Here is a 13,820-nt window from a genome sequence, read left to right on the forward strand (position 1 = left end):
GCACAAGCATGATATTGCACAATCTGAGTCATAAGATATAAATAAAAACCTGAAATTACGTAAATAAAAGGGGGAAAAAACAATCTAAAATAAATCATTAACATCTTCTGCCAAAAGCGTGTTAAAATGGGGAACGATAATTGACCAATTTATTAAAAGAGAAGCCTCAAAATGTGCATTCATGAGGACTACTAAAATGTCTACACCTGCCACTGAGCATAATAATAAACATTTATCAGTTAATTAAAACTTAATGTCTTTATGAATGGTCTTTTGCATATAGGTAAGGTGTAAGACAACTAAAGCCAGATTTATCCATAATAACATATGACAGAATGAATATATTCTTTCATATTTACATGCATAGCCAAAATAGATTTGATAAAACTTTTTCATTATTTTTTTGATTAATGAAACAAAGTTTATATTATACATAAAAGAGGAAGGAAAAAAAAAATGCACCCAATATTTTTTCCTAAATTGTATTTTAAATATATAACTTTATTAGAATGCATAATGTACAGGGTGCTCATAAAAGAAAGTCTCAGTTTCTGTTGTATATTTTAACAATATAATTGAGAGAGTTTACAATAAATCCTATATCAAATTGAAGGCAAACTAACCTAGTTTTTCTTACACATGTTCAATATGTGCACTTTTAATTACATGGTACATATCCAATCTGAAGTCTGATTTTTTCCCAAGTCTTGGGTGACAAGTCTCTAGTAATGGAAGTTATAGCCTCTTCAATTCTGAATCTCAACTCTGGAAAAAATCATTAGATAGAGGTGGAATGTAGACGCGATCTTTTATAAAACCCCAAAGGAAAAAAATCGCATGGCGTTATGTCAGGTAAACGTGGAGACTATGAAAAAGAGATCTGTCATCTTGACTATTACAACCAATCCAACTGCCTGGGATTACAACATTCAACTTTCATATAAAAATATTCCAATGAGGAGGGTCTCCATCTTGTTTTAAAATAAAGTCTGCAAGATCACTCTCTACCAACTGTTGCTTTATGCTTACCAACTGCTGCGCAATAAAATAGTAGTACTGGTGCATGAACTTATCTAAAATCTTTGGAGTAATTCCGTAATTCTGATGATGAACCAGCATTTCTACAACACTTACAGTTGATATTATTAAAATTTATAATTGGGATATCTTTTGATGAACACTCTGTATTTAAAGTTTAAGTTAATTGCTTACATATCAGCAATCTTCTTTGGAAATATTAAACTGAAAATTCATTTAAAAATATAATTTTATTCTGATTCATTAGGAAAAAATACTTATTTATAAGTGGGAAATAGCTCACTTTTCTGATTTATAAATCATTCTTCAGATATCAAATGTGTTTTAACATAAACCGATTTTGTTACTGCAGAAGTTAGCAAAAAAAAAAAAAAAAAAAAAAAAAAACTATTTATTCACATTTTATTCCTCGTAATAAATAGAATTATAAGATGACCTCAAATGCTAAAAGGTTTTCAGGAAATTTAGTGTTTATTAAAAATATTTTCTTAAAATTTATTCTATTCATTATATTTTCTTTGCATTTTTTAAAAATTAAATATTTTGAAGCAGCTCTTCATAATTAATATATTATATCTAAGAACACCAAAACGTTAATTTAATACATACAAGTGCTCAGATTTATCCTCCCCAGTTTTAAAACAAATCCCACTATTTGTAAATATACGATTCCTCTTGCATGTATGTGAATCGGTTCTTTTTTTTTATGCTGATCTTTTTCAAACTCAGACAATGCAACAAAATTTCAATATTTTTTGTTGAAATTTAGAATTAAATTGTTCCAACAAACAATTAATTAAATTTTCCCTTTTTTTCTCTGATGAACATAGATCCTACTGTTGCAGTGATCTGAAGATTTTAACTATAAAAATAAAAACCTTTACCATAAGATAATGGTAAAATCGGAACCGACAACAATTATATACATAAAAAAGGAAAGGCCTGTTGTATATTTTGTAAAGCAAGTTTGTTTTAAAACAATGTGAAACTAATTTGCAGACAAGACTTTATATGATAAAACATCAAATACCTCTAGAGAAACATTTTTAGTATAGTCTATACAGATGATAATAAACAAACCTTAAGTGTAACAAATATGCTGTCATGATGAAGTTTTGCAGCTTTCGGTGTCTTAATGCAAAAATCCCAAGCAGAAAATACACCATTTGCAAAACTGATTGCTTTCTGACGAGTCAGGAATGTTTCTTGAATTCCGGTTGATGAACTAAAATTTAAAATAAAATAGATTTTGCTAAAAAAAGTAAATAATCAAATCAATATTCAAATAATAATAATAATAAAAAACACTCCAGTTGAATATACTTCTGAAAATGTTAAAATACTATTCTCCTTAATTATGAAATATTTTTAAAAAGGTTTTGTATTATGATTTAAGTAGTGGCCATGTAAAGAATAATAATTTTTATCTATAAAAGAAGGATATTGCCAACAGTTTCAAAATGTAAAATGATACTTAAATGAATGATAAAAAAATTGATGAATTTTTGTCAAATAATAGTTGAAATACTAAAGAACTTCATAAGTAAATTGGTTTCCATTCAACAAGTTTTTATTAAATGATATTTTTAAAACCTTTACTGTAATTGAATCATGTATCCATTCATCTGAATTTCTCTGGTTCAACTTTATTTTAATCTTTACATATCAAATATACATTGCAATTTCAAAGATATTGGATCAATAGTTATGAGTATTAGTTCAAAGGAATTCTGATATAATCAAAGTTCTCACATCTTTCTTCTTTCAAATTTAAGAAAAGAACTTTTAGGCGTGTGTCCGTAATTAAAAATTACAGACTTGAAATCAAAATTTTCTGATATCACATTAATTAAAAATACTTGAAGAAAATATTAAATATATATCAAGTTAACAAAGTAAGAAAGACAAAAATAACTGTTTTTTCTTTGCAATTTTCTTTTTTAATTCAGCAGTTTTTATTTATTCACAAATGTCATGAGTCTCTTAAACCTATTCAGCACAAAAATTGATTTCATTAGAAGAAAATAAAAACTTACTATCGAACCATCATAATCAAGTAAATAATAAATGAAATGGTGAACACCCATAGGAAAGCTAAAGGCACATTATAACTAAGACCAAAGAATTCTGCTCCTTCCCTGGCATAGGATCCTATAAACAGCAATGTTGATTCCAACCATCCCTACCAAATAAATTTTTTTAATCTAATGAATATTGGTATTTTTCTCCAAATTGAAAATATCTCTAAGAAGTATATTAATCCAAGCAAGAAATAAATTAAGATATATTATATATATATACTAAAACAATATTCTTTTATGTTATAATGCCTTTGAAATAGTATCTATTTTCTAATTTACCTATCAATATGAGAACATATTGATATAAATAATATTTAAAATAAGATATATTGTATTTGATTGAAAGTGAATGGAATGGAGTATAGAGAGAACACATAAGGGGATTTTGAGTGTCTGTTAATAGAGATCATTTTAACATGTTACATATGAATAAAGCAAAAAAAGTCACTAATAGGTATTACCACTATATAGAAATAGCCACTAAGGCAAATTAATATATAATAACTTTTCAAGCTAAAAATGAATATTTCTTAGACATTTAGTACTTGATTTATTATAATTTAATATTTGAACTTCTGATCGTTTACATAATGCAATAAATGATTAAATTTTTTATCAAAATAAATTAAGACAATAGCTTAATAGAGAATTTAGTTTATACAATAGAGTTACATAATGGAAAAATTCATAAGGCAATTGGACTAAATGAATCAACAGTTTCTCAGTTTTCATAATATTTAGCATCTGCTAAACTACTGTAGCATACTGCTATACTACTGTGATAAAAACTGGAATGTTGCCATTACACAAAAAATATCAATTTATTGCTTTTTTTTTTTAAAGAAATCGCTTTGGACTGCAATACACTTCTATCAATGTTTCATTCATCAAAACATGCGAGTTTTTTTGTGAGGCTCCCACCACTAAATTTTTAGCAAATTTTCATTTCAAATTAATGGTGTCAAAGCTGTGGCAGTAAAGAAGAATTTTTTTTTTTTTTTGTTCTCTATGAATAAACTCCTTGTGTGCCAACAAGTATACCACAAGGCTTACAGATGTAAGTCAATACGCAATTGAGAGTAAAATAAATTTCAAATATAAGGTCGCAGGCACAAATGCAAAAAAAGAAGAAAGAAAAATAGGGGAAAACAAGTAGATACAAAAACAAAAATGAAACAAAATTGCTCACATAGTAATAGAAACATACAGTAAATGCTATAAAACAATTGAAGAAGCATGATCAATTAAAATATTCAAAATACAAATACAAAAGTATATATGCAAATATAAGTAGGCAAACACACTGAAGTAAAGTTTAAATCATACGGGGAAAAATACTATTAATATATGTACAAAAGGAAATGAAGGATGCTTTACACTGTACAAAGGCAGATAAATGAGGAGGCCAAGCTATATTGTTCTTTCGAAGGCAGTTTCTTAGTTTACGTCTTTCCGGAATAAACTTGGTGCATTCAAATATCAAATGCTTGACATCCTGGACTGCACCACTGTAGCACGAACACCTATCAGTCGGCGACAAATTGAATCGTTTTAAATATGCTTTAAAGTTTCCATGCCCAGTCAGAAACTGGATAAGTTTAAAATTTGACTCAAAGTAGTGAGCTTTTAGGCGTCTCTGTATGGATGGAATAAATTCCTTAGTGAGCTGTGCATTAGTCGAAGAAAATTTACATGAAATCATATTAGGTGAGTAAGGAGCTTTTGGAGTCATATTTGTAGAATGTTTGATTAAAAATTCACGTATAATATTTGCACTGAGAGAAGGCTCATTATAGTGTTGCAAATCCTCCAAGTTTTTGATGAATTGCTTCAAGCAAATGATGCACACAAATAATAACTTTTATTAACTGACTAGTTGGTGGGACTTCAAAATGCACAAGTCCACGACAATCAAAGAAAACAGTCAATTTGATTTGATTTTTTCAATTCATTTCAAGGATATTCATTCATTTGATTGTTCAGCCGTCTCTTCAATCAAAAGCATACAGTGGATCACATTTGTTTTTGGGCACATGTTTTTGAAACCTACTTTCAAAAAACAATATCTGAAAATTAAAGAATTTACTTCAATTTTTTTTAAAGATGCACTTTCTTTTATCTTTAATAAAACCTATATATTGCAAAGAAAATAAATTCAAAACTTTTTATGGAAAAATTAATTTGCCGCGAAAGCGTTAAAAACAATCTCGCATTAGTAATTAGATAAATGAAAAGAAAAATATGCAAAGAATCAAGAATTTTAATACTTTGTTAGGTATTCTTTAGCTAAAATTACACTTTTAATACATTTTAACATGAATCCAACAAGGTTTTTTTTGTGTGTGCTTGTAAGAATATTCAATTTTGTTTTATTCATCTATTAGCTTTGTTTTAAGATGTTCTTTCAAAGAAATATCCTATTTTCTAGTTCTTTTCTTAAGCTACACATTTTCAATTAGATTCAAATCTGGAAAATGTAGTGAAACCTTGATAACTTGGGACAGTTGTAAAGAAGACAAAAGCAAACATTTAAGCCTGCATGCTTGGGATCATTATCTTAATATAACTGTTTTAAATTCTAGCTTTGGGGCAGATATTATCAAGCTTTATCTTATGACATTTATACACTTATATTGGTCTATACTATTTTCAATGAAAATTAAATTTCTCATACCAGAGGCAGCAAAATGTCTTAAAACCATTATGTTTCTATCTCCATGTTTGACAGTCGGTAATGCAACATGACATATCGAATTGAGCTTTTCATTGATCTATCTCCACACGGTTATTCACTCATCAGACCCAAATTCGAATATGATTAAAAATTATCTAATCACCGATCAGACTAAATTTGATTCATTCACAAATATGAAGATTTCTCAAAATGATATAACTGTCTACCATGCATTTTGCTAAGTCTAGACATAACTTTCCTTTTCTTTAATAAACAAAAAGTTTTCTTCTGGCAAACCTACATTTGTATCTATTTGATTTGATAATTTGTCAAACTATTTCAATATTTACTTTTACTGCAAATCTTTGTTCTTGCTTTGTTGTAAGTTTCACTGCATTGTACTAAGTCTTAAATTTTTCCTGGTTCTATGCTTGATAAACCTTCAATTCTTGGGAGTTAGTTTGTGAGGAGATCCTGATTTCAAAGCCTTTTCAACACAGCTTCCATTATTTAATAATATAAACACAGTTGAATGATTTACTTTAACAAAATTCAAATAAAAAAAATCAGATTTAATAAAATGCAGGTCATATTTCGATAATTCTGATGCTTTTACCATCTTTAAAATGATTTGTGATTAAATTCTTAATAGAATTTGTTGCCACTCTGTAGTGCCAGGCCATGTTCATTTCAAATATAGAAAAGTAAACACATTTAAATAAAATTATAGTAATTTCAAAGTGCAGAGATATTATTTGACAAGATTTATAATAAAAATTTAAAAAATAGCTTCAAGTGTCTATTTGCTTATGCAAAAATAATTTTAACACTTTTTTGGTAAATTATTTTTTCAAAAATAAAAAAAGGCATTGAATTTATTTTCATTAATATATGCAAGTTTTATTATATATAAAAAATGTTTATATGGAAAAAAATTAATGTAAACCCTTTAATATTTAGATAATTTTATGTCCAAAAATAAATGTGAGATACTGTACATTCAAACTTCATCAACAATAATAATGCATTTTAGAAAGGACTCGTCTTGAGAAAGTATTTTTCATTTTTGTAGATAGGTGAAGCTGGCGGGAGTTAAGTAAATAAATAAAATCTCTCAGATCACTCGACCACATTGTTTTTTTTGGAATCAGTACAAAATTCTTGGAAAAACTCAAGGATCAATGTGTCATAAATCCAAATGGTTCTTTAAAATTGCTGGACAGGAGCCAAAATGATAAAAGAATTTGTACAATAACGTCTCTGATTCTCAAACGATGACCTCCAATTTTCTAACCTCATCAATATCTTGATTATCAATTAAAATGAATGGGAGCTACAAATTCTCTCTATTTTTAAATCTTATTTATCAATCAAATTTGTCTTTTATAAACAATCATATTTAAAAGCTTTCTGCAATATTTCTGATGTTTTTCTAGCAGAAATTTCATTGCAAAAATAAAATTTAATGCATGTTTTTGCTTATTAGCATAATCCCCATTTATGAAAACTAACAGTGAAAATTTGAATCTCATTAAAAAAAAAAAATTATTTTCAAACGGTAAAAATGAACTATATCTTTGATTGTCACTATATATTTACAAAAGTTTATACAAATGCTTAATAAAAGTTTGCAAACGATACCTATCAACATTTTAAATGAAGATTGCACATACTTTTTCATCACAGTAGTATAACCATTATGCTAAGACTGCTGTATAAAAAGGTGTGAAATTATATTAGAAAAATGGTAAAATTCTTTACCCTTCCATCCAAAATACTTTGAATTTTTGCAAGAAACCCAGTATATTTCATTCTGCCTTTTTCAGCTCTGTATCTCTTCTGGCAGTATGAAACTATTTCCATTATTTGTGAAGAATTATCAACCAATGGTTTATTTATAACTGCCTTTGAATTTATTTCAGACAGCTGGATGTTTTTTATGGAATAAATATTTTCTTGATACATTTCATCAAAATCATTATCCTGCATAAAACAGTAAAGAAATGGTTATTAATATACAAAAATGAATTAGTAATAATGCAATCGATACACATAGAAATATTATATTATTTATAATAGTTTATTCATACACTGATTTAATTGTAAGCATCTTCTTATGCTGTTTTTTTAAAAAAATGACAAGGAATTAAATAATAGAAATATCTTTAAATTAGTTTTTCTGATGGACATCTAAATCATACGTAAGAAAAGAGAAAAACAGTAAAAAAAAATAATTTTTTATATTAATATTTGGAATGAGATTTTAGTTTTATCTTCTATTGTCTGATGTCTGATTCCAAGAAAGATTTATCTTTAACGGTAATGAGATATAACGGACATTATAAAAATTTTTACAAGTGGAAAATGTTATACAACAGGGAAGGTTGGTTGGAAAGTGATAATGATACTCATATTCAGTTTGAAACTGTATGCCTTTCAAAGTCATTAGAATTTCCCAATTAACATTAAAAAAAATTATTAAAGCTTGCAAAAATTTAAAAATATAAAATGCATAGGAAAGAAACTCCAATTGATGCATACATTTTGTCATATTTCAATAACGAAAAAGTATATTTCGTTCTATATATATATACTTGTGATTTTGTAAATCTATGAGCAGTTTAAATAAATTGTTTTTATGAGGGTAATTCACCATATTTATTTTAAAATCATAGCTTATAGAACTTTATTTTATTATAGCTATTAGAACTTCATTTTATTTACAAATTATTATAGGAAAAATTACAATAAAATTGATTACATTTATGTACATCGATTAGTATTATTGCTGACGAACTGGCATTGATTTGGATGAAATTATTTATATATATTTTTTCCTAATGAAAGATTAAGTATGTAATTAATTTACACAAAACTTTTATTAAAATATATCCAAAACTTCAGTAATTTTGAACAAAAGTTGAAATATCTATTGCATAAATATTTATAGCAAAATTTAGATATATCACATAAACCAGTTATTGAATGCAATTGTTACAAATTTGTAGTGTTGCTTCCCCACACAATAGCTCTATGGTAAGGAAGACAATTTTACAGATAGATCAGATGGATGTTGAATGGATGCAAATCAATGACACCAAGCCTTGGCAATAAATTTGGCAACAAAATAGAAGATTCCAAAAACAACAAGAATTATGGATTATTAATTAGGATACTATTCATGATGATCTTTCTGGAACATCTTTTGCCCTGTTATAGAAACTAAAAAACTGGAAAGCAGAGCTAAAGTCAGTTGTATGCTGAGTAGCCAGTTAGTGTTGAATCTAGTTTTAAGTCTGAGTGAATCAACAATTGAGTTCAACTCAAGTGAGTAGTTAACATGTGTAGAAGACATATGAGAGGCATGAGTAGCTGTGTAAAGCCTTATGTGAATTTCTCCCCAAGTGCTTTATGCCTCTACTAGTGTTTATTGGCAACCTGCTACTTGTGTGTGCTGCTTGAATCATACAAATGAACAGTTTACCAAGTACTGCACTTTAGCACTAATCAGATGCGCTTTGTTACACTATATATATGAGAAAGTAACACTATACATATATATATAGTGTAGAGATATATACATATATATCTACATATATATATGTATATGTAGAGATATATACATATATATCTCTACACTATATATATGAGAAAGTAAAATATACATAAAAATAAACAATTTTTTCCCAAAAAAAGGTCGAGAGGTTTCATTTCTTAAATTTAATGATTAAATAATGAAAGCTTTAAAAATATTAATTCAATCATCATCAATACATCAAAGAATTATAATCTGAATATTTACCAGAAAATCATCCATTTGATACATCGAGTGATTAAAAGTCCTATTGATGAAACTCTTACCATCTTCTGGATAAGGAACTGTACTCTGAGGCAGAACCAGGAAAATCAAATTTAACATTAGTATAATGCAATTCATAAACAGAAGCCATCTTATAAAAAGGAAATATGAAACCACAGAAGTTCCAAATCGTCCTAAAATATATGAACACATATTTAAGAACATTTCAATAGATATTCTAGAAAGAGTTTAAAATTAATGCTATTGTATATACATAGAAAAAAGCTTTATAAAAATCAGCAAAATAAGAAAATAAAACACTTTGCTACATAATGAAATAATCTTATGCTATTTTTATTGTCTATTACAAAAATTAGAGAACAATATTAATCAAATTCTGAAATTTAATATTATATATATATATATATATATATATATATATATATATATATATATATATATATATATATATATATATATATATATATATATATATATATATATATATATATATATATATATATTTAAAATTTGTTTTGCATAATTTGAGTTTAAAATTTTAAGAATTTTTATTTTCTTTCTTAAATTTGCATCCAATTTTGATAATACATATGAAAAATTGTTAAACAATTAACTTGTAGTAAATTTTCAAATCATAACAACAAACAAATAGCTTTTAATATTTCACCTAAATTCAAATGGTCAGTGCATTTTCAACAAATAAAAAGATGGATGAAATTTTATATTTTACAATTATTACTGAGAATTATGAGAAATTTGAAATATTAAGATGTTAAAAAAATAACTTATTAAAAAAAGCAAATACATTAAATCTGCTCAATATTATTAAATGTTTCACAATACATCAATACCTTTTCTTAAAATCTCCAGATTGTGAATGCCTAGCTGATGAAACAAACAGCAGGCATTGCATATTTTAATAACACAATTATAGACTAATAAGGAAATTTTTTTACCCCAAACAAAATAATTTTGCTGCTTTAAGACTGAAAAATTAGAAACCAAGAACACTATATAAAATCCATGCAAATTTTTCTGACTTTTAATAATTGCAGTACACTATTTTAATTTTTAAGCCATGCTTCAAATTCTATAAAATGCTACATTTTAGTCCTAACATGTCACATTCTATTTATTAATTTTTAAATAATCTTTTACTTATTATTAACTTTTAACATATTATTTATATCATAAATACGTTTACATATCTTATATTACAACCTTTACAATTTTATATAGCTTATTTACTTTTTTGTTTGTTTCTCATTATTATTTACATATTTAAAGTTTATATTTTATTAGAATTTGTCTTTTTTAAATATTCATTTATTGTAATGAAAACCTGTTTTATATTTCTAGATATTGCATATTGTTAGAGAAGATGAATTAGGAAGAATCTGTCTATCTTGCTTGAATGGGCTTTTGTTTAATTTTTTTTAGAATATAACAATAATTATACTATAAATTATTCAAATATCAAACTTTAAAATCAGAATAAATATAAAGTATTCAGTTCAAAATAAATTATATTTCTTTGTAGAAAACATTAAGGAGAGAAGAAAAATATACCACTGCTTATGATATACTAAAAATAAAAGTAGTAGATATTAGGTACAAAAGATTAATAAATACCTTCAATTATTTTCAAATCCTCATGCCACAGCTGATATTCATATAGGGTTGAAAATAAAGCATATAATGTATTGAATAGCTGAAAAAGTAATTTAATTCCCTTTTAAATATATAAAAAAAAAATCTTTAATCCTTTATAAAACAATCTTTAAAAAATTAAGAGAATTACTTTATTTTCAAATAGTTGAAAAATAAAGAAAGAATAACATAAAATAAAGACTTCAAAGCAAAATTAATGTAGAGTTTAAACATACATTTCAGACTTCAAGTATAATTTTGAAAGTTAAAATGAATGAATTGTTCTTACAGTTTTTATAGACATATATCTAATTTTTAAATTCTAAAGGAATTGTTATGTGTTATTATAATACGTTATTTCACTCTCAATCATTACTAATGGTTTAGGAAGTAGAAATGGATCAAGGGCACGAAATATTTTTTTCCCTCATAGGAAAGGAACAATGGGGTTGAGTTGTTCATTTACCACAGAAGAGTTGCAACATTAATATGTTTTGAAAATTTCTTTAAAAAGCAAATACTAGTCAATGTGTGTGTTAATCTGTATTGAATAAATTTCAATCATTTAAGAAAAAATCAAAAGTTCTTCAGGACCATCTTGTAAGCACTTTCATAGAAATATAATCTTTTATAATAAAAAAATTAACAATTCAAGTAAATGTCATGAAAACTTTATTAAAACCTACCTTATTCTTTGGTAACCATTAGCAAAATTTTAAGTGCTGATAACATAACAAAAGTTACTATTATTACTTGTCAAATCACCATCAATTGTTGATGATTATACAAAGAATGTATAATACAAAAGAAAAAAATTTATTACTATACCCTAGAACAAGTTTGCTATATTTTTTTTTCATTCAGTTACTTAATAAAATAAAAATGTACAAAAATACTTCAAAACCATTATAAATAATTAGTCTTGATCTATAGTTTCATTTCTTTGGAAACATGACAATTTAAGTAAACGTTTATTTGTTAAATAGACAGCGCTGGCAAAGTTACCCATGAAAATGAGCAACCTGCCAATTTCTGTTAAAATCTGTCAAAATCCTAAAAAACACATTACATAATTAAAAAAAACAACATTTTCCATATTAATATATCAAGTATTAACATTATATATTTAATACAATATGCTATAGGAACTATCCATTTCCAGGTTTGTTCAGAACTGAGACTTAAAGCAAGTACTAGCATGTAACCTCCCTCAACAATTTTCCTTATACTTATTCTGTCCAAATGTTATCGAATCTAAGATCTATGAATTATGCCAGCACTGTCTCTTATAATGAGTTATGTTTATATGTACATTAATAAAGAACTCTCATTTAAAATGAATTTTTTTTTAATGCACACATTTTTTATAGTGTCTGCAAGTATTTGATATTTCAAATATGGAATGAAACATAGGACCATAAAACCATAGGACATTAGATAACTCTGACTTAAAAAAATAATTCCAAATCCAAGAAGAAAGAAGAATTTCAAACAAGATCAAAATTTTCTTACTTTTGTATACCAAGGTATTTTTTTAGGTAAAATCATTAAAGTGTTTCTGAAAAGAGATATGAAAACAATAAACAAATAGTTTAAAAGAATAATTTAAATATACAACAGATTATTACAGACTTAATACAAAGAGACAGAATAGAAAAAGGTAAAATAGTAAATAAATTAATATTAATTCTGATTTCTACATTTTAGAAAATTAAATTTATCATCTTTCTAGTATAATAATAATAATAATAAAATAGATGCAAAATAAAATTTCAAAACATTGATGAAACTTGATTAATTGCATTCAGACATAATTCAAAAATTTATTGCATTCAGACATAATTCAAAAATTTATTGCATTCAGACATAATTGAATTTCTTTTGACTTCTAAATATTGATTTCTTTTGCGATTACAATACTTTAAAATGTAATTACCTGTAACTGATTCCTTAAAATTATATTAGCCTTACCTACGCTGCCGCTTCGTATTCATAGAAACCGGAATTTTCTTTATTTTGCCATCAATTTCGATTTCTGTACATTGATCATGCAATCCTGCAGTTTCATCATGCCTATCCTATCAAAATAAGTAGAAAATTAATTACATAAAGCAAGAATGATATTTATACAAGTTGATAATTTTAAGTACATGCCAAATTTTGAATTTATTTTGCTTAATTATTTTTGTTTTGCTACCAAAAATTATGTACATAATTTAATTCTTCAGAAAATAACTTTTGTGATTACAGTTGATTAAATATACACAAAATGGTAATCCTAAGTTATTTTTTCAACCAATGTGTAAAAGAAGAATAAAATTTGCTTAGTATTAATATGATAGATTTTATGAGTTATAAAATGGCATTTTTGTTTAATTTATACCTCTAGTTAGAAGCATAAGATGAGTAAATTGAAATTACCAGAAAAGAAATTAAAAATATATAAATCATCACAAATAAAGATTCATTTATCAGATTCAGTCAAATCATGTTTGTGTTTCATAGTTCATTATTAAATCAAAAGTTTAGTTGAAAGGAAGAAAGGACTTGTGTATGC

At 25.8% G+C, this 13,820-nt stretch overlaps 1 protein-coding gene across 1 annotated transcript in view; it reads right to left on the reverse strand.

The window, feature by feature from the left end:
- LOC129966060 (transmembrane channel-like protein 7) overlaps positions 1-13,820 on the reverse strand; it is a 34,334-nt gene that overhangs the window by 14,287 nt on the left and 6,227 nt on the right. The window contains exons 4-10 of the mRNA XM_056080424.1: positions 13,235-13,341; positions 12,776-12,821; positions 11,246-11,324; positions 9,596-9,786; positions 7,555-7,776; positions 3,075-3,220; positions 2,119-2,263 (exon numbers count right to left, since the gene is read on the reverse strand). Coding sequence (XP_055936399.1) covers positions 2,119-2,263; positions 3,075-3,220; positions 7,555-7,776; positions 9,596-9,786; positions 11,246-11,324; positions 12,776-12,821; positions 13,235-13,341 — 936 coding nt within the window. The remainder of the gene's footprint in view (positions 1-2,118; positions 2,264-3,074; positions 3,221-7,554; positions 7,777-9,595; positions 9,787-11,245; positions 11,325-12,775; positions 12,822-13,234; positions 13,342-13,820) is intronic.

The sequence above is a fragment of the Argiope bruennichi genome, chromosome 4 (assembly GCF_947563725.1).
Source record: "Argiope bruennichi chromosome 4, qqArgBrue1.1, whole genome shotgun sequence".
Taxonomy (NCBI): Eukaryota; Metazoa; Arthropoda; class Arachnida; order Araneae; family Araneidae; genus Argiope; species Argiope bruennichi.